The following is a 21,651-nucleotide window of genomic DNA, read 5'->3' as shown; positions in this document are numbered from 1 at the left end:
ACTCTGTTCAGTGGTGCCCAATGACAGGGTGAGGGGCAATGGGCACAGACTGAAACACAGGAGGTTCCATCTGAATATGAGGAGAAACTTCTTTCCTTTGAGTTGTCAGAGCCTGGACCAGGCTGCCCAGAGAGGCTGTGGAGTCTCCTTTTCTGGAGACATTCAAACCCACCCGGACATGATCCTGTGCGATCTGCTCTGGTGAACCTGCTTTGAATGGACTACTTGATCGCCTCCCACCCCAACCAGTCTGTGATTCTGCTTCTCTTTGTACACTGGCCAGGAACAAAGCACGGGCTGATGCAGTGTCCTATAGTTAACAATGCTGTTCATGGGTAGTATGCAGAGGGCCATTTTTGACACACCATGCTATGCAGCCACGCAATGCTTGGCACACATATTGACAGTGAACACGGTTGGTCTGGTCCTGCCCTGGGGCTGTCCTACCTGTGCTCCTGTTCTGTGTTGTGTTGGTTGCATCCTTCTAACCACAGGAACAACAGTGCTTTAAGCCTTCATGTCTGAATGCTTTGTGTCCTGTGATTAAAAATTGGCTTGAAGGCAGGAGAAAGAAGTTTTGGAAAAGGCTTAGTGGAGCGCAGATGGTTCCACAATGGGTTTATTTTTAGGGTCTATGCATATCCTAAACACTGTTGCTGCTTCTCCTCTTCACCTGAGCATTTCACCTCTGTCCTCATAAAAAAAGCTGTTATTCTTCTCCAGGCTTTTTTTTTATTTCCTTTGCAACTGCCCCTTGCATTTCCTGTGGGAATATTTATATTCCCCTGGGCAACTGCCACCAAGGAGCTCGTTTTCCCTGCCAACCTCTCCAACTGCTTTTCCCATCTGTAAGCATTAGTACCAGAATACATGTAGAGACTGAACATGCATGCAGAGGAAACCATGAGGACCTCAAGGGAGTCGTCTGTGTGGATGAAAGCAAACAGGCCATGACAGACATTGAGCCTGGGAAATAACTCGTTGTTAGGTATTTTTCCCACTCCATGCCATTTATGGCTTGTCCATGAGCTTTGCCTGCCCTAGAAAATACTAAAGGGGAAAATATACTTTTTTAAGTATTGTCCATGATTCTCCTTCCTGCTGGTTCAACAGCAATGGAATGGGAAGGACTCAAGCAAAGCAGTCTCAGATTTTTGCTGCCAACCATTTTCAGACAGACTTTGGGACAGTAGTTTTAATTTAACATCAGTATTAATAGAATACTACATGAATTAATAGAAAGTTTCCATGCTTCTTTATTAAAGCTATCATTTGCAATTATTAATATTTCCATGCAGATGATTCAAGTAAGTCAGCTTGCTTTCAGCCATGCTGGTGTATTATTGTGATTGCTAATGTTAATTGTTTGTGTCATGCTTTGAATCGGAAAATAATAGTCCTGCATATCCCAGAGGGAAAATATCACCGTATGGATAGAGAAAAAAAAAACCCAAACAAACACAAACAACAACCAAAAAAACCCACACCCAAAACCCATGAATCAACAGAAAGTCTAATTTGAGTCTTACCAGTGCTATTTTTTAAACTCTTACAGATCTCTGTTTCTGAGCCAATGAAAGTAGCAGAAAGACTTGATCATATTTTCTGTCTTTTCAGATCTCAGCATTTCCCAAGTCAAAATCATGGATTTTCTAACCCTCTGCTTTCTATATCCAACCATACAATTGAGGTCATTGGAGGGTAATAATTAGCAAAGCGTGCTTTCTCTATCAACAATCCAAAACTCTTTCTGCCCACCTCTGACACAGGCTGCAGCCAACTGCTGGAGAATTTGGCTATTTTTTTCATTTGCTGCTATTGTTCCTAACATGGAAGCTCAGTTACAACACACATCAAGCAGTTCAGGATGCCAGTGGTACGATATTGAGTCAGGGAATGGCATTTGGGCTTGAAACCCAGCATGTTCTTAAATCAAATAAAGAGATCATTATGTGTAATTTCCCACCATACACCTGGCTTTTGATTTATTAATTAGGAAGGCCAGAGAAGTATGTTTGCTTTCACCTTAATTACTTCTTTGTGTCTAGCTGCAGAGCTGCAGCTGATGCTTTTACAGGGCTCCCTGTGTATATGGTAAGCAGGAGATACATGGTCCCAAATCATCTTGTCTGGTTTTGGCCAGCACAACCAGAGACACTCTGGGGCTCATGACTTACTGAAACACACAAATTTTTCTATACCATTGTCTCCCAATTCCTGTAGATATCAAACAAGGTACTTCAGAATTTAGCACCTTTTTCCCTTTAAGTCAGAAACCGTAAGTTCTTATTTTCTCCTCTTTTCAAGGAAATCCTTTTCCTTCTGCTCCTTCACTCAGTGTAACACACACCACTTGCTTGTACCTGTCTGACACCACTTGCTGTATTTCAGAGGGATATTTCAGGCCCAAAAGCTGCTGCCAGGCACAGCCAGAAATGAAATTGCTGTGGGAACTGTGCTAGTTCAGGAGAACATGTTGGAGACAAAGCACCAGCCGCTCCTCCCAGCTTGCTCCTGTAGCCCATGGGACCAGCAGTTTCCTGCTGTCCATTCCAGGCTCTTTCTATTGCTCCTCCCTGGAATTCCCGCAGGACAAGAGGGAATGTAGTTGTGAGGAAATGCCTCCTTATCCATCCCTTGGGAGGGGAAAGGCAAGTGGAGAAGAGGAACCAACATAGACAAACCTATTTTTACTGCAAATAACATCTTATGAGCTCTTTGGTCCAGCATGTTAGTAGCATAAGCTATGGCGTGACCCCAATGAGCATAAACCACAAAAGGAATTCAGTGACTGCTGTGAGGAGTTGGGGCCACCAACAGGGTGATTTAATGTGATAAAATGTGATCCCTGAATCAGGAATATCTTAAAACCTCTGACTGCCAGAAGCAAGGAGATAGGAACAAAGGACAACTGACAATCTACCTCCCCTGTTTCCCATACTGTCTTTTACTGATCACCACTGAGGACGAGGTCACAGCCTATGTGGCTCGTTGGTCTGATTGAACATGGAAGTTCTTATGTCTTCATGTTATGGCCTCAGTCCTTAAGTCTATCCTGACTGAATTGCTGCAATTTCTTTTCTTATTCCTTCCATATTTGAACCTATGCACAGGGAAGAGTCAGCAGGAGAGTCAAAACAAGGCCTTGACCAGCACTTGTTGTCTGAAAAGCATCAGGGCAGGAAGCAAATATAGGAAAAGGTTCTTTGATGGAAGTTGGTAGCCTCAGTCCATGGTATCTTGTGATGTGCCAGACTCTTTGCCCTCCTGAGAAGGTAGCTCTCTGCTGTCTGTGCTTTCATTTTCCTGATGTCGTCACTGCCCCAGTCCCCAAATTGTGATATCTCCCTACAGAGGTTAGAATAATGCCAAATTTCTTAGCTTCTGAATTGTGATGGAGTTCATTCATGCCAATCACTGTGCCTCTAGAGAAGCTCAATTCACTAACTTATAATACAGCTCAATGTGTTTCAAATTTCACCTCCTCTCCTTTACAATGTGATGTGAATTCATTTTCAGTGCTGCCTGTAAGGGCAGTTATTGCTGTTTCTGGAGCACAGACTTCCTTTTTCACTCTACAGAGTGAAGGCAATAATTAATCAAGGAGAAAATAAGTGCGTCATCAAAGACTGTTGTAACTCTAAGTTTAACAGGCTTTCAAAAAGGGACAGGTCGTTTATATAAGTAACAGAATTATTTCAGTATAAATTAAGGCTTATAAATTTAAGACAGAATCCATCAATCAAAAGCTGGGAAAAGACCTGTGGAGGACAAATTACCCCTGTGGGTATTATGAGTTTCTTCCTCAGTCTTTGAGATGAGTGAATACGACAAGGTCAGCTTTGTGCCTTCGCTAAACATTAGCTGCACTGCAGATCTTCTATTAGTTATTAGCTTTGTTGCCCAATCTGGGCCATGTCCTTCATTCACTGTCCACCTCAGACTCCAATCTGGCCACATAGATAAACTTTATGCATCGGGTAAGCTCCTGAGCCCAACAGAACAATCTCATGTGAATAGTACCTGTAGTGAATCATAGAATCATAGTATCTTTTTCAGTTGGAAGAGACCCTCTGGATCATCAAGTCCAACCATAACCTAACCTAACACTAAACCATGTCCCTAAGAACCTCATCTAAACACCTTTTAAATCCTTCCAAGGATGGTGACTCCACCACTGCCCTGGGAAGCCTGTTCCAATGTCCAACAACCCTTTCTATGAAGAATTTTTTCCCAATATCCAATCTAAACCTCCCCGGTGCAACTTGAGGCCATTTCCTCTTGTCCTGTCACTTGTTACTTGGGAGAAGAGACCAACCCCCTCCATGCTCCAGGCTCCTTTCAGGTAGTTGTAGACAGCAATAAGGTCTCACCTCAGCCTCCTTTTCTCCAGGCTGAACCCCCGAGGTCCCTCAACGGCTCCTCATCAGACTTGCGGTCCAGGCTCTTGTCTCAGTCAGTGTCCCTCTAGATGCTTTACCCATACTAAATAACAATAATAACATTCACCAGCAGTGCCTGTAAATGAGAGCAGCTTTCTCAGGTGGCTGGCAAGAGATCTCTTTCCCTTTTTACATCAATGGACTTCGCTGTAGTCCCTCCACTGCTCTGCCCTGAAGCCTCCATACACTATATTAACCCTCCTGCTTCTCCTTCCCCAGTATGAACCTGACACAATGATTTCTCAAGCTTTTCCTGCCCTTGGCTAGGAATTGCATTAATGCAATTCATACTGTGATTTCTGTGCTAGTTGTAGTTAGGAGACAGATACAAACAGAAACCATGTGCTCTGGGCTCTTTACAAACAAAAACAAATTTTGGACCCCTAGTTGGTACTCCTATTAAACTAAAAGTATAGGGAAAAAAAAAAATAAAAAGAGAAAAGGTTGCAACCATTCTGGAGTCATTGAGATATTCTGCAGAACTTTCAGACCTGTGTTTCTCAGCCTGACTGTACCAGTGGTTCCATTAAAACCCTAATTAACACCAGCAGAATAATGACCCAGACATCACAAATGCAAATCCAGCCCCAAACTTGTTCGCTGCTTTGACAAAGCAGTAACATAGTGGGGAATGTGACTGGAGAGAGACTGCAGCTAGAAAAGCAAAATGCTTGCTCTACAACATCTTCTTCATTGCTCTCTTAGCCCCAAAAACATGAAGGTTTTTGGCAGATGAAACCATCTACTTAACATCTATGCCACACACAGAGCGTCTCAGGAAGAAAACAAGGCTGTGGTACCAGGTTGCTGATACTCAACGTATGGCTTTTGCTACAGGTAGTGAGACTCGGGAACCAACTCTCCCTGTTGCATAACCAAAGCCTTATTTGACAAGGCTTCAGGCCTCATTTTGGTAAATTTCAACTGTTGCTCATATTTATACTTTACTTAATTTTATACCAGCAACACATCTTCCCTCTGCCCCTGTGGCTTTTTGTAAAGAAGGAGAGTTTTGATCATAATTATCTGGAAATCTTGGGAGTTCTCAACACAGATCAGACCCCCTTGCTCTGGATCCTTAACACAAATTGCTAAAACTTCGTCTCTGTCCCAAGCATCTTGGAATCCAAGCAAAAGCCAACGGCTGGATGCAGACAGATGGGCAAAGAAGACAAAACAGTGTGAAACAAGAAGTAGAGAGGAGAGCAAAGATCATGCAGCAAATAGATGCCAAGGTTGTCTTTACGTTCCAAGACACAGAAGAGAATGTGATTTTGATGACTAAGATCCTACTGAGGGGGAAAGCTCTTTTTAGGAACTGTTTGTTTGATCCCATTTGTCCCTGTGGCCAGTCCAATGTCCTGCCGTAAATCTTGCGGGAATAAGGCTTCTTCCACCAGATTTAGTGGTGTTCCAGAATATGGGATGATTAAACTACACCTAAATGGAGACATGCAACATGGATTCTTTTTTTTTTCCACTCCCTTATCTTCTCTTAGTCAAGAAGTACATATAGGTGTCAAATGTGCCAGATCTGTTTTGTTGTTAGAGCTCTCAAAAGCAATTAATTTCATGCCAGTAGCTCTACAGTTTGACCTGAATTTTCTCAGTTTCTAGTCCCCTGCCTCCCTCTCCCCCTAGAAGCAGCATTTCAAATTCCCTCCTTAATCTGCTAATCCTTAACCTGAAGGGAGTGAATATAACACGGAGATGAACAACAGCTTCAGGAAATTTACGTGCAGAATGATAAACAAAGAACAGACCTCAATAACAAGTTTCAAAGTCTGTCCAGAGACAGATGGGTTCTTGGGGTTCAGCATGAAAGGCAGTAGGTGTTGGTTGGGTAGTTTCTTCGAAAGCCTAATGTGAACCTTTGCCTTTGTTAGAAGTGAAATTCTTGAAGTGAGATGTGTCTCTGATGTCTTCCCTGGCAGCAGAGGTTACATTGAGAGCAACGCTTTGGGGTTTTGTACCCTAAATCAAAGTAAACGGATCTGAGCAGCTGGAGATTTGTTTTCCAAATTGACTCCAGTCGTGAGTCACTGAGGCTCTCAAAACCAAATACCAATTTCATACCTGGAGCCTGAGTTGTTAAACTCAGAAGCTATTTTAACATTGACTTAATAGGGTTGTACCTCTGAGCATTTTTCTGTAAATTGGAGTACCTAGTATGTAGGAGGACTTCTATTTGGGTTTTTTTTCTGGATTTCTGCGAAATCTCTAAGAGATTTGTGAGGCTGAAGGACATAACAGAATTGCTTCTGGCTCTAAAACTGACTAATCAAGTCCTAGGAAGAGGGCAATAAGTGTTTCATGGTAAAAAAATAGTATTTGTTTAAGAAGGCTGGCTTGTTTTTCATGCACAAAAACCCTGAGGCAACAGCAAAGTTGGTTGCTGGATTGTGCTTTCTCTTTTTGCTGTCAGTGGGATGAGCTACAGTCAGCTACAGTTGAGCATGTTTGAGACCATGACTTCCCATGGCTGTCCCACGTTATTTGACAGTTTCATTTGCAAGCAGGGGGGCTGAGGTGGCAAATGCAGAATCCTAACCTGATGACACTTACCTTCAGGGTGAGTGTCAGGAGGATGGAGCCAGGCTTTTCTTGGTGACAACCAACGGTAGGACAAGCGGTAATGGGTTCAAATTGGAGCACGAGGTTCCACTTAAATTTGAGAAGAAACTTCTTCTCAGTAAGGGTTACAGAACACTGAACCAGGCTGCCCAGGGGGGGTGTGGAGTCTCCTTCTCTGCAGACATCCAAACCCGCCTGGACACCTTCCTGTGGAACCTCAGCTGGGTGTTCCTGCTCCATGGGGGGATTGCACTGGATGAGCTTTCCAGGTCCCTTCCAATCCCTGACATTCTGGGATTCTGTGATCCTGGGAAATGCACTGGCTCTTTGGATCGCCGTGGAAGAGAGTTTAGTAACTGGAGTGTTTTTGTGTTTAGCAACTTTGCACTCACCTTCCTTTATGGCTTCACAAAGAATGAGAAAACAAAATGCTCTTGTCTCAGGTGATGGAACGAATAACTTTCTGTCTAGTTTCAGTGATACTTCAGTTGCTGGCATCAGCATCATGCACTGGCCACCTCCTGGAGTCATTTTCAGCAGCAAGCACTATTTAAGATGTCCATTCTTTTGTTTTATGGCACTGTGCCCCAACTCATTGTGGCTCATATTTTACATTGTGCTCATCTTTTGCATTGCATCTGAAAGGGAGCTGGCAAATGACTAAAAACAGACACAAAGATTTTCTGGTGAAGGAGGATACACAGCTTTACCTTGTTTGAGAAAGCTTGATACAGCCAGCTGAGCCCAGGACTGGAAACCAGGCAGTTGATGCTCTCCTATCATATTAATGTGCCTGTTCAAGAGACCAACCAAATGCAAACCATTCCAGTTTTGCCAGTCCAGAGATGATATTTGTCATTAAATCTCTTCCTGTGAACAATGCAACACACTCCAGTGCAACCTTGTTTAGGGGCTTATCAGTTTTAGTTGACATTGTAATAGAGCTGATGGGATGGGGCAGAGGGGAGCAAAAATGATAACCAAGGATGAAATAACCATTTGAATCTTTGGGTCTTTCCAGTAGATCATGTTTCACTTGCTTGAACTGATTTAGTGTCAAAGAGAGCATCTCATCAAGACAAATTGTTGTATGTGGCTTTGCAAAAGTTATTATGTGGTTCCTGGAAGAAAGGTATATAATGAGGAAGAGAAGCAGCACAGATTTTTCCATTCTCCGGTTGCTGCTTGATATTTATGTCATTTATTTGTGTTGTGACTACACTGCAAAATCCAAGTTTTGGCTTTGGTACTGGCTGTGCAATTTACTCTGAGAAACAGAGAATGGGATCAGACCCAGATCTGTTAGCTGGTAAAGATATAGGCTACAGACAGCATGTAAAGCGTTATTGCTGACCCACTGGACAGACAAACCTCCTGTTTCATAGTGTAAGAAAAGTAATGGAGAGGGATAAACCATGAGGAATTTTGAAAGCGAATAGAATTAGCTTGGTTTTTTTATACAGTCATTAGCATGTATGTGTATTTCTTCCCTATATGTGATGATGATTTAAATGTATTTCCGTGTTTAGGAGTATCAGATGCCTGCGGAATATTATCCACTGGAACCTGATCACCACTTTCATCCTGAGGAATGTGATGTGGTTTCTACTTCAAATGATAGATCACAACATACATGAAAGCAATGAAGTAAGTGCCTAGAGGTAGCCTGTCTGTGCCGTGTAGTTTGGGGGCAGGCAGGGGTGCTGAATTTGTTCAACTGATAGAAATATTACAAAGGACACATACACGTGCTCAGAGTGATTTTCATGTGATTTCAAAAATATTAAGAAAAGCAGCTTAGATTTTCTGATTTTTCATTTATTTCCTCATTACTGAATATCAAACATTTTTTAAAAGTAAAAATCCCTCCCAAAAACTTATTTCTTATCTTCACCGACTATAGGTACTTTCCAAATTTATATCCTGTGAGACACAGTATTGTGCAAGACACTAAATTTGGTAGTTCTTGAACATTGTTTTTTGTCAGACCATCTTGCGGTGGTGTGCGCTGGTGTAGGGAAAGCATTCGTTCCAGAGGGCAATCTCTGTGAACACAGTACAAAAATAATTGATTTGGCTGTTGAGGCTCTGAGTCAGCTTTGTCTGATGACAGTGGACTTCTTGCTGTCTAGGGTCAGTGAGACTTCCAAGAAAATAAGAAATAGGGCCTGAAACAGTACAGTTTTTGTTTCTTGATATCGTCGTGGGAAAAAAAAATGAATAAATCCAATTTTCTGCTAATCCCTTCTACACCATGCTGACCTTGAGGATGAGGATCTGTGATATGAGCTGCATCCAGCTCCCTGCCACTAAACAGGTTGGCTCCTTCCTTCAGGGACCCAAATGCTTCACTCCAGCTCCTGCTGCTTCTTTTGAACCGCTTCCGTTACTTTTCTTGATCCCTTGGGAAGGACTGAACACTTGGAGACTGAAGTCACCGAACTGGTGGAAAACTAAACAAGCCAGCAAAAATTTGAGCAAGAGTTTTCTGCTGGTGTAGTGATCTAAACCAGCTTTCCAATGGGTGACTGAGAGTCAGAGCCAGTTCAAGGGACTGGATGGATACACACAATAAAATTGGGAAGGCTGAAGGGGGTGAGAAGTGAGACATCTTCTTCGTGTGGCTTTGAGCACTCTTGAGGAATACAGCATGCCACAGCACTCTCATGTCTCTTACTATCTACATTATTTTTTGTTCACTCAAGTAACCCACAAACCTCAATATTTTTTTACACTGAGGGTGGTGAAACACCGTCCTGAATTTCCCAGAGAGGTGGTGGATGAACCATCCCTGGAGACATCCCAGGCCAGGCTGGACAGGGCTCTGAGCAACCTGAGCTGGTGAAGATGTCCCTGCTCATGGGTGGGACTGGATGAGCTTTGAAGGTCCCTTCAACCCAAATTATTCTGTGATTCTAACTGCAGATGTTTGTTTGAGTGAGGACATTAAATCAGTCCCTATGTCACTGCAGTAATGTCTCCCTCCATTTAGTCACACAGCAGCCCCAATAATATAAGGATTTTTCAGTGGATTAAAAGTATTCACTCCACAAGAAAAAGCAATTTTCTTGGAGAATAATTCTACATTTCCTTGGCGAGTGGTCCTTTTTGATAGTCCCTTAGCAGGGTTTTTTACTGTTCTCTTTCCCTTGTAATATTCTTATAGTGGAGTATTCTCCTTTTAGGACTGTCCCCTGGTATTTACCTCCCTAATAAAGAAGAAACAGCATGCTACAGACATTTATGCACACACATACACACACATACCCCCTTCGTTATCTCTTTGGACAGAGAGTGGACTAAAGTGTCTATAGATTAGAAGCTAGAAAACAAATAGCAGTCATTAGTACCTAGATAAAAAAAGAGTATGAGATTCTAAGGGTTTTGGGATATCTGTGCATAACTATTATTCTTCAAGCGGATACTCCTTTGAGATGTTATAGCATCTATTAATTCTCTGTTTGCTTTGTATTTCTGACATTTTCAGGCTACAGAAGGTGGTGGTATATGAGCTTTATTGTTGACAGTTTTATACTGTGTGATTTAATCTCAAGGTGCTGCTGCAAATCTTAATACAGATTTTTACAGATATCTAGAAAAAAATTGTTGGAGTCAGGCACTCAAATACCTTTTAAAATGTGACCACAAAGTGTCGAGGAAAATATAAACCTGCAAACATAAGGACAGATCCTCACATGCCTCAGTTTTCATTAATTCATCTCTTCTCTGCAGAACACTGCAGTCTTTTTGGGAAGGTACTTTATACAAGCTTAGTAATAACTTTGTTAAATTCCTATTGTGATAGAAGTCACAGTCAAAATAACACCACCAAAATCAATGAGAGCAACATCACTATGCTAGCTAATGATGAGATCTCTGCTGATCAGTAAAAATTTAGTTACAGAAGCATCAAGGACTCAATGTGGAAACATTTTGCATGAAGTTATAGCGCTTGTGTTAATAAATCAAGAAGGGGGATTGCTGAAGATATCTGGAGTCCAATGGTGGATACACATGGGGATCAAGAATCCTCAGTCAAATAAATGAAATTGTATAAATTAATGAGTTCTGCTAATTGGGTTTATTATTTAGTATGAACAAATCCACTATTCCTAAAGGAATTGCTCAAAATTCATTTTATTCTGGTTTTCTATGGAAACGATGCAGTGGAAGATTTCACTACTCTCATGTGTATTTGTATTGGTCCTGGTATCTTCGCAACCCCCTGCCCAATTCCACTCAGTTCTAACACAGGAGCAACAAGCTCAAATATAATTGGGATTTTTATAATTTTTGTGAAAATAGGCAACTGTGGAGAGGACAAAAAGTGTGTAAGTGTTGCAACTGAGGGGTAGAGTGGAACAGGAGTCTAGATATTATATCAGAAAATGTTCATGAGATTAGGACCACAGGGAAAGATTTAATTCATACTCGTACTTTCAAAAAATTGAATGTGAGACTTAGAGTCATTGGAAACAAAGTCCTGTTGGTTTGGGGGGTCAATCAGGAATGGAGCAAAAATATTTGTTTGGTGTTATCCAAAAATAGGATTTTGTTTGTTTGTGGTTTTATTTTACTTTGCTCAGGCCAAAAGGAGAACAAAAAACCAATTTGGTTTAATCAAAGCTTCGAAAACAAAATGTTTCATCTTCTGAGTTTTGTTTTTTTAATCTTATATTAAAGACGAAGATGAAGCCAAACTAAATTTCAAATCCTAATTAAATTATACAAAAATGAAAGCTTTAACACATCCGAAAGGTTTATTCTGTTTATTTCAGCTCAATAAACAGAAGTGATTACAATGTGTTAATGGCTTATCATTTTGTAACTGTGTTTCTTGTCCAATAAATTTGCAGAATATGCTGAATGCCCACTTGGTCAGAAAGAAGCTTTCCCAGTCTTCTGTGTGTAGCACTGTGGAAATTACCATGAGCAGTTACTTGTGATTTATTGATGCGATGTTGCCGTCTACCTCTCTATAGCTAATAGTGTATTCCACACCTGTGCTCTCTCTGCACAGCCATCAGGAGAAGATGCCTTTATTGAACCTGACCAAAAAATCCTGTTGAAGTCATGGCAAAATTCAAACTGAAGCGCTAATGGCATGAATAGGGTGGATGAAGTAGCTGGCAAAAGCATGTCTTCAAAATAAGATGTATTTTTTCTGAATGTCAGTGGTGCTCTTTCCCTTCAGTGGAAGTGAAGCAAGACTGTGACATTCACTTCATTCACTTCTATCTCATATTTTCTTTGAATTTCTCAGGAGGTGGGTTGTAGTGCCTAAGGTATGCTTAGACTCTTACATCGTCTTTGGATAGGACCCTAGGCTATAGCTGTACCTCTCTGAAATATCATCTGTAGTCAAATTACCTCCCTCCTCTTGTCTTCTTTCCGCACATCTGCTTCTTAAACCGCTTGGGGATCACTGGTCTGGACGTGTCTTATGGTGTGTTAACTTTCCAGACATGCTCAGGTGCAGGAGATCCTGCATGCTGTGGTCAAGGACGAGCTTCAGACATAGTTGTGAGGTCCCAATAGAACCTAATATATTCTGATTCCAAATCACAGGTATAAATCTGCATCCCATGAACGTTTTAGTGTAACAGTTGGACTCAATGATCTTCGAGATTCTTTTCCAACCAAAATGACTCTATGGTTCTATGGATTCTACTATTTATTTTTAATGGAATAACAATATATATTTTTTTAAATGTTCTCACTATTATTTTAAAATGTTATTTTCTATTTTCTTTCCAGCCCTGGTGTCGATGTATTACCACTATCTACAATTATTTTGTGGTGACCAACTTCTTCTGGATGTTTGTGGAAGGCTGCTATTTACACACTGCTATAGTGATGACTTATTCCACAGATAAGCTGCGGAAATGGGTCTTTCTCTTCATAGGATGGTGTAAGTGACTCGTGTTTAAAATGGCGTTACATGGTACCTGGCATTAAAGCGATAAAAAGAAAAGCAGAAAGAATAAATGCTAAAAATCCCACTGTGGTGAAATCTAACATTCAAACCTAACTTTATGTCAGAACAACGTGAGATTGAGTTTAGTTCTTCACTGTGATGATGATATAAACCAAATAGGTTATTGCTGGATTTATCTTCTTCATTTAGATCCTCAGATAACTGATGTTAAGGAACAAAAGAGAAGTCCCAGGCTCAAGACTTTGGGAATGTAGCAGTTCATACCATGTCCCTTTCACTTTGATCAGCAAAGCAGCAATCACAACCCCTTATGCATGAAACAGAAAAGGCACTTGTCCGTGCCCTGTGGACCACTCGGTCTCAAGAGACAGATGAGACACATCTAAGTGAAGAACTGGTTATAAGAGAATCCTAATTATCTGCCAGTCTTTTGGGCTGCTGAAGGGTTTGTTCCTAGAAAACCACCTTTAACAAAGAGTCACATGTCATCTTTGTATTATACTTGTGGCTACTCAAAGGCAGAAAAATAGCTCATTGCATGCCGTAGCCTTCTTTCTACTGTGCCAGCCTGGACCAGCACAAAGGAGCATCTCCTTCACCATCACTGCATCCATATAAGCTGGTCTGTTGGTAACAGGCTGGGAACGGACTGTGAGAGTAAGAGTACTGCTAAAAAAGACGTAGAGCTTGCGATGGATGCAAGCTGAGTATGAGCCATCAGTGCCTTCTTATAAATAAGGTAAAAGACATACTGTGTGGAGAGAAGATTGAGGGAAGTTACTACTGCTTTCTATTCAGCTTTGGTAAGGCTGCCTTTGGAATACTGTGGTCAGTATTGGGTCTTTTTGGTAAAAAGAGCTGTGGAAAATCTGGAGATCAGGCAGTAGAAGGCTGTCAACATGATTAGGGATCTAGAGGACATGACCTGTGAAGTGAGGCTGAAGGAGCTGAGCTTATTTAATCTGGCAAGGAGGAAGCTAAGGAAGAATCTGTTAGGTACCAAGAATTATTTGAAGGATAATATTCCTGGTAATAGTAGATGTTATGAGAAAGAGCAAGAGCCACAGATTACAGACTGGGAGATTACGACTGGATGTTAAGAAAACACAAAATTTATCAAGAAATAGTACAACACTGGAACAGATGACTAAGAAGCTCTGGAATCTCTGGAGGTATTGAAAATTCAGCAAGGTCGTTCCTTGGCTGAGGTGGGTTAGTGTTGATAGTTCTGCTCTTAGCAGGAGATCGGAGTGGATACCTTCAGAGTTCAGGTTGGACTAGATCACATTTGAAGGTTCCTTCTGGCTCAAACTATTTTATGATTCTATGAACATATCCATGATTTGAACTTGGCCAGGACAGGTTTGACAATACAAGCCCCGTGCGGGCAACTTATTCACTTGAAAGCAAAATCTGAAGTCAAACAGAACTAGTGAATTTGGCAGTTCTTCTTCTATTGAAAGAAGAAAGATGGAAAAAAAGTTGCAAATATTTTCTTTTCTGGAAGTAGAATGACGCTTGGTTCAGAAATGCTTCTGCTTTTCAGAACCGAGCAGAAGTAATTGAATTGCACTTCTGAAGGCAGAAACAGCCTTTAAAACAAAATATGTCATTCAATCCAGAATCAAATGGGAGGAAAGAAGAGTTGTGGTAGAAAGAAAATGTTTATGTGGGGCAATTGATTCAATTTTTTTTTTTAATATTTTCAATTCTCTTGCCAAACTGGACAATCAGCTGCTCACACAGCTCTCACATATCCCCCCACTGGTTTGGTCCCTACCTCACTCAGAGCCCTCTGGGTTTCTGATTAATGATATACGAGTGACGTGAGCTGAATATGCCTTTTCCCTCACCCTTTTGGGTGCTTTCTGGCTCTGCTTTGCTCTCCCATACACAATCTTTTACCATCTTCATTCTCAAGTCACTATTCTTTGCTTCACAAGGAAAAATAAAATGTTTTACTCTAGGAGCAAGGACATGGCTACAAAAACCTGGGGGGAAATGAGGGCACCAGACCGTGTGAGTCAATGGTGAACAAGACGGAAGACAACACAATCACTTGCAGGGCACAGGAGCCACCAGAGCTTGGTGGGTCAGGAGATGAGAGCTGCACTGTACTTCTTGCTGAGGTTAAAGTTGACCGCTTAGCAATTCAGTCCCACCCCTATTGTGTTCTGGTTCTCTTTCCTCTCTGCTTTGCCTCTTTATAGCCTCCATTTCCCACAGAAGAGGCAACAAATGGGAGGTTAAAAAGCAGTGGTTGACACTTTTCCGAGCTGACTCCTTCATGAGGATTTAAGTCATGTTGCTTCCAGTGGGAAAAAGCAGATACTAGTGGGGTCGCTGAATCTGGGCTTCTGCCCATGCATTTGCCTGAGAGTAGCAGTGATTTCAGAGGAATATGATCCTGGAGGTTGGAATATGAGATGGAGCTGTTGTTTGTTTTTGCCTGAGGTGACAGGTTAAAGGTACGGGGGAAATGGGAAAGAGAAAACTCTCTTCCTCTAATTTTGGCAACAATCCAGTCTTTGCCTGGGGAATACCTGGGTGAAAAAGTTCCCATTTTGCCCAGAAAATCTGTGTCAAAAGGCCAGTTCCACTTAGTTCTCATTTCCAGTTTCCTGCTCCAGCAAATCCCCCTGAAACCAGCTGGACTCTGAAGGCCTGACATGAAACAAGTGCAATAAGTCTTGATAAGAAATCACATGCAAACACAACATATTGCATGTTGTAAGTAGAATCATATATATAAAATTAAGACTGTCTGGATCCTTTAGAAAGGTCAAACAATGAATGAATTCTGATGGTGCAAGATATCAAGAGATTCTCTCTCATAATCCTGTTTCACAGAGAAGACTCAACTAAAAAGTTCATTGAAAATTTTGAGAATGGTCTTCATCTGTATGTTTACGAGCTTCTTGCAGCCTGGGAAATAAAAATCTAAACACCCATCTACAAGTGATATCTCTAAAGTTTTGCCATATAACTGCAGGAAAATGGAAAGCAACCAAAATAGCCTTTAAGCCAGTCAAAATTGTTCTGATCACTTATATAGACACTTGCGTATATATGTGTGTGTTTGTTAATAATTTTCTAAACTTTTCTTAGTGGTTCTACAGTTTTCTCTTTTTCAGATGATCTTTTTTGTAGATACATAAAGAGGTCTTAGTAATTGTAGTGTCTCAAGTATACCAAGATACGACTGTTTGTATTTATGCTCTTCCAGTTCATTAACCAAGACCCTCCTCACACAAATCTGTATCTACATCTGTATCTACATCTGTATCATCCATCCATCCATCCATAGGCGGTGATTAACTCCTTATTTTTTGCTGTTGCAGGTATTCCTTGCCCAATCATCATTGCCTGGGCCATTGGCAAACTATATTACGAAAATGAACAGTAAGTGATGTTAACAATTGTGTTTATGTGGCTCTGTAAATAAATTAAGAAATGCTTGCAGTATGAACTGGTAATTAAGAAATAAGGCTGACCCATAGAAAAGAGGAAAGCTCAAATCACCTCCATCCAAATCCAGACCATCTTAAATTTCAGAGCACTACTTGAAAATATCTGTCCCAAATATCCCTGGCCAAGCCCTGAAGCTCCCATTTGATATCTTTATACATGATTTATAGTCAGGCTAACCTCCTTCAATGGGAGTTTTACTTGAGTAAGACCTTGGTAAAAAACTACAGTTGAGTGCTAAAGGATTTGTCTTCCTGGGTGTGCAGAATTCAGGTGACAGTCTGCCAAGAATAGGCATACAGCTGGCGTTTTTACATTTCTGTTTCTGGCTTTTCCAATTGGAAACAGTGCATGAAATTGAAAAATATGAGAGATAAAAAGGCATCTATGTTTTGGGAATTTTTCCCCCAAGCATTGACACTGGTCAGATAAAGCTCAGCTTGTACTTTTCAACTAGTGTTTGGATCAATGTCTTGCTTGTTATAGCTCCCTTCCCTAACCTTAAAAATATTATTTTCCCTATGAATCTGTTTTTCATATGACCACGCTGTTTGTCTATCTGTAGTGCATCTGATTAAAAGTAAGCATCTACCTTGTAGGTGTTTGCATCTGCACTAATCTCTGGTCTCTTATGACCAGGGGTGAGCAGTCTAAGCAATAAATGCCGTCTGGGGTGTATTTCATCTCATCTAGAAGAAAATGTCCAAAGTAGGTTGGATGAATTAGAGTTACATGCGGTATTTCTCCTGACTCTAGGAGAGGTGGATAGGATGACCGGCTGAGCTTTGAGCATCCATGCTGTAGGCACGGCAGGAATTCTGCTACACACTACTAAGTTCCTCTTCTCTGCTCACAACAAACATTTGAGCCATTGACCGGTCTCTTCTGTAGTTTTAATGGTGACTTTGAAGGTGATAATCTAATTCCCGGGAGTTACACATATTGGCAGACAGACAGACACTTTCTGAGTGAGGGAAAAGTTTTGTGTGATTCCACACCACCCATAGTAATCATACAGGAGAATTCATACTGTAGTCTCAAAATAGCAGGAAAAACTTCAGTTGGAATCTGTTCCTTGGGTGTTCAAGTCAAACAGCCCTGAGAGTTAACCTCAGATCGCTAGAATTCCCTAATTCCTGTGCTCACAGACCTTGTTTCTGGATAGGTAATGGATCAGAACATTCTGGGTCTTCTTCACGGTCAGGTTCCTTGTAGTTCTTGCCTTGCACAAGCCAGGGGAGCATGGCAGCCGTCTCATTGTGCTAAAGTAGGACATTAAACTCTAGAAGTAAGAGCTGAAGGAATGAGTCAGCTTCAACAGCACAAAACAAAATAACCAAAACTTGTGTCTTGAAACCAGGAGAGGCAAGGCACCACATGCATTAATAATGGTGACGCACATTAAACATTCCTGTTGTGAGTTCCACGCCAAAGTTTAAATGTCTCATTTTGGAAGACTGCTCATCACTCCCAAAAGAGATAACGGAAAATAGGATCCTTGATAGAAACATGCCACAACACCTGTGGTCACACTGCACACAAGGTAGCTAGATGGAGAAACCACTGCATCATTTGTACCAGTGCCTTCTTGCACCATTATTGTATACCTGCAAAGTGAATGTGAAATAATCTCTCCTTGCTGTATCATAAATATGAAAAAAGACATATATTTATATAGGTATGTGTGTTACTCTTACCAGCAAAGGTATAACTGGCTCAGATCCTACACAACAACAACAAAAAAGGGGGATACAAAATACTGTCAGCAGGGCAATGAAGACAAAGTGATCCACTTCAGTGTGGAGAGTATCCAGGCTGTTTCTGTTGAGTCTCTAGGCTCAAGCTCTCCCCCTTGGGTGGATTATCAAATAAAGCTTGTGCTTCTAAATCCATGTCATAGACAAACCTGTACTTTCCAATTCATACACATCATCTGTCTTATGTGCTTACTGATGAGGGAGGTGTCAGGTACTCATGGTAGACCCAGACAATTAAACCTAATGCCTTGGGATGTTTCCACCTTTCTGTCTTTATTGCTGATGTTTGCCTTGGAGTAAAACATTCACACACCCCCTCACTGCACATCATAGCTACATCAAATTCATCCAGAAAGTCCTTTTGGCTTCTGCCCACCATAGTGTGAGGTATAATAGCCCGGAACCTCAGATTTGTGCTCGCTTATTGTCAGTGGTTGAGCCAAGATTCACTTTACTCTGCTTGAGAAATCAAGAGCGGATGCTTCAATAGTGCCTTTCCTTTGATGCAGCACATGCACCTAGGCAGAGCTCTTGTAAATTAATCGCTGACAAGGGCATTAAGTTGTAAGGCCAAGGCTATTAAATGAAATCTGCTTTTCACATTTGTAGTAATGTCATACGCAGGGGAGACTCAGTGAAGTAAATGAACTGAAGCGAAATATAAATTGATAACTTGCTGAGGGCCTGTCAGTTGTCATAAGTATTCAGACACCTTCTCAAGCATTAAAGCATGGGATGGTTCAGAGAGCCTCTGCTCTGTCTCCCGGCCTGAGGAAAGGAGTAGATTCTGCTGAACAGTCGAATTGAAGCACATGTAGGAAAGCACCTACATGTACTGTGTGTGAGATATGTACCTGTGTGTATTTAACTTATGGTCCGTTTTCCTCTCCAGTCCATCAGCCATTGGGACAGTTTGGACTACACTTTGTGGCATTTAGATAATAGTTTCTCTGTGTGGGGATAATATAGAAATCATGCCTTTACTTTGAATTCTGTGTGTGCAAATATAGGCAGATGAGAGAAAACTAATCCCTGGCTTTAAAAAAAAAAACAGTCACTCTTTGCATACTGGAGCATCTCTTATGAGAGCAGAGGCTGAGAGTTGGGATTGTTTAGACTGGAGATGAGAGACCTCAGGGGGATCTTATCAATGTTTATAAATATCTTGTAGGAGGATATAAAGAAAGTGGAGCCAGACACTTCTCGGTGGTGCCCAGTGACCGGACAAGTGGCAGTGGCACAAACTGAAACACATGAAATTCCATCTGAACATCAAGAAACAACTTTTTACTGTGGGGTGGTAGAATAGGTTGCCCAGGAAAATTCTGGTGTCTTCATCCTTGGAATTACTCAAAAGCCAGCTGAGCACAGCTCTGAGCAATCTGTTTCAGCCAACCCTGCTGTGAGCGGGGAGCAGGACTAGGAAATCTCCAGAAGTCCCTGCCAGCCCCACTTATTCTGTGAGAACAGGCTGTTCCCCCCAGTCAACCCACCTGTCATGCTCCATTTATCTTGACCACTGGAGAAATCACGTGTTATTACCCCATGAGGTCAGACCTAGCACACTGGACACATGCAGAAAACATGGACTCTCCTGCAGCTTCCAACACTCTTTGGATAGAGAATCATAAATCATAGAATACTCTGAGTTGGAAAGGACCTTTAAAGATCATCTAGTCCAACCCTTTTGCCATGGTCAAGCACATCTTTCACTAGATAGAATCACAAAATCATTCCAGTTGGAAGAGACCCTCAAGATCATTGAGTCCAACTATAACCTAACTCTAACACTAAACCACATCCCTAAGAACCGTATCTATAAGTTTTCTAAACCCCTCGAGGGATGGTGACTCCACCACTGCCCTGGGCAGCCTGTTCCAATGCTTGACGACCCTTTTTGGGAAGAATTTTTTCCTAATATCCAATCTAAACCTCCCCTGGTGCAACTTGAGGCCATTTCCTTTCATCCTATCACTTGTTCCTTGGGAGAAGAGACCAACCCCCTCCATGCTCCAAGCTCCTTTCAGGCAGTTCAGAGATCAGAAGGTCTCCCCTCAGCTCCTGTTCTCCAGCTGAACCCCCCAGGTCCCTCAGCTGCTCCCATCACACTTGTGCTCCAGACCCTTCACCAGCTCCGTTCCCTTCTCTGAACTCACTCCAGCACCTCAAGAGCTTTTCTGTAGTGAGGGACGCCAAAGTGAATACAATATTCAAGGTATCCCAGTGGACAGCCCAAAATTCAGAACAAAATGGGAAACTTCTCCATCTGAGTACACATTTGATCTGTAACTTAATTGTTGGGAGGTTGAACTGGGGTTCAAGTTATGTAGCTTGTAATAACTTAAGAGCTCTAAATAGCACACAGGAAGAATGTTCAGAAAATGCTTCAAACAGCTTCCTAATTTTTTCATTTTTGTTCTTGTTAGAGACCATGTCCTGAGTATCGAGGCAAATATAATTGGTACTGTGGCAAATATCCTGTCTGGGGTTTAGTTGTTCTTTAGCAAAATCTGACAACTCTGGAAAAAGTACGGTTAAGTCTCAATTAAAAATAATAATAATAATAATAAAAAACCCCACAACACGTAAGTGATTAAGAATTATTGTAGTAATTTCATTGATGAACAGTTGGTAAGGGGAAGAATGTTATTAAGATGTAATTAGCGATAATGACAAAACCAGTGGTGCTTTTTGTTATATACAGAACTATCAGAGAACGATGAATAGTATTAATTAGTACTATTCAGTAGAAGCATGTTTACGTATCTGAGCCTAATCAGAGCTGTCTTCCTAAATTGTGCTCTTCAATATTCACTGAGTGTTTGTTTATTCTTTCAGAGGCAGGGAAAGAAAAAAGCTTTTATTTCACACAGATGGAATTAAAATTCTGATGCACCAAATGATTTTCAGTCATTTATGTTTCTCTTTTTGGTTTTAAAGAAATGTGCAGTGCTGATTTTGTTGCAGAAATAATGGATTATGTTGTATTTAAAGTAAGAGTTAAGACGACAGGCAGAAAAGTTTGCAGTATCTCAGCTAAGTTCCCAGCTTGACCAATTTGACTATAAATATGAAATATAGCTAATCAAATGCAGACATATGTGATGTCAATGGTGTATCTGTCTTCTCACCATTACTTGCCTGATTTAATGGGTATATTAGAAATGTTTAGATGACAATGTAACAGATCTGTTTTGTAGCCTAATGAGATTAACGACATCCTGGAAAAGCCACTATTTTCTGTTTGTTTCCATTAACTCCTGGAGCATCAAGCTCCTGTGGAGATGCCTGTTGTGTAGAAGTCTACCTTTGGCCACACACTTATTCTCCCGAATTATGTGAAAGATTGTACAAACACATCATGCTTCACTCAATACAACATTGGTCTAATACTTCAGATAATAAATGTCAGCATTTTGCTCTTCAGAATGTTCTTACACTTAAGCAATATTTAAATTCCAAAGAGCAATGA

At 41.2% G+C, this 21,651-nt stretch overlaps 1 protein-coding gene across 3 annotated transcripts in view; it reads left to right on the top strand.

The window, feature by feature from the left end:
* Nucleotides 1–21,651, top strand: part of CRHR2 (corticotropin releasing hormone receptor 2) — a 147,912-nt gene that overhangs the window by 93,149 nt on the left and 33,112 nt on the right. For all 3 annotated transcript variants that reach the window (XM_065832670.2, XM_065832671.2, XM_065832672.2), the window contains 3 exons: nucleotides 8,546–8,663; nucleotides 12,774–12,927; nucleotides 16,296–16,356. In XM_065832670.2, the coding sequence (XP_065688742.1) occupies nucleotides 8,546–8,663; nucleotides 12,774–12,927; nucleotides 16,296–16,356 (333 nt within the window). The remainder of the gene's footprint in view (nucleotides 1–8,545; nucleotides 8,664–12,773; nucleotides 12,928–16,295; nucleotides 16,357–21,651) is intronic.

Source organism: Patagioenas fasciata, chromosome 2 (genome assembly GCF_037038585.1).
Source record: "Patagioenas fasciata isolate bPatFas1 chromosome 2, bPatFas1.hap1, whole genome shotgun sequence".
Classification (NCBI taxonomy): domain Eukaryota; kingdom Metazoa; phylum Chordata; class Aves; order Columbiformes; family Columbidae; genus Patagioenas; species Patagioenas fasciata.
The sequence above is the reverse complement of the archived record's forward strand: the minus strand, read 5'-3'. Positions and strand labels throughout refer to the sequence as shown.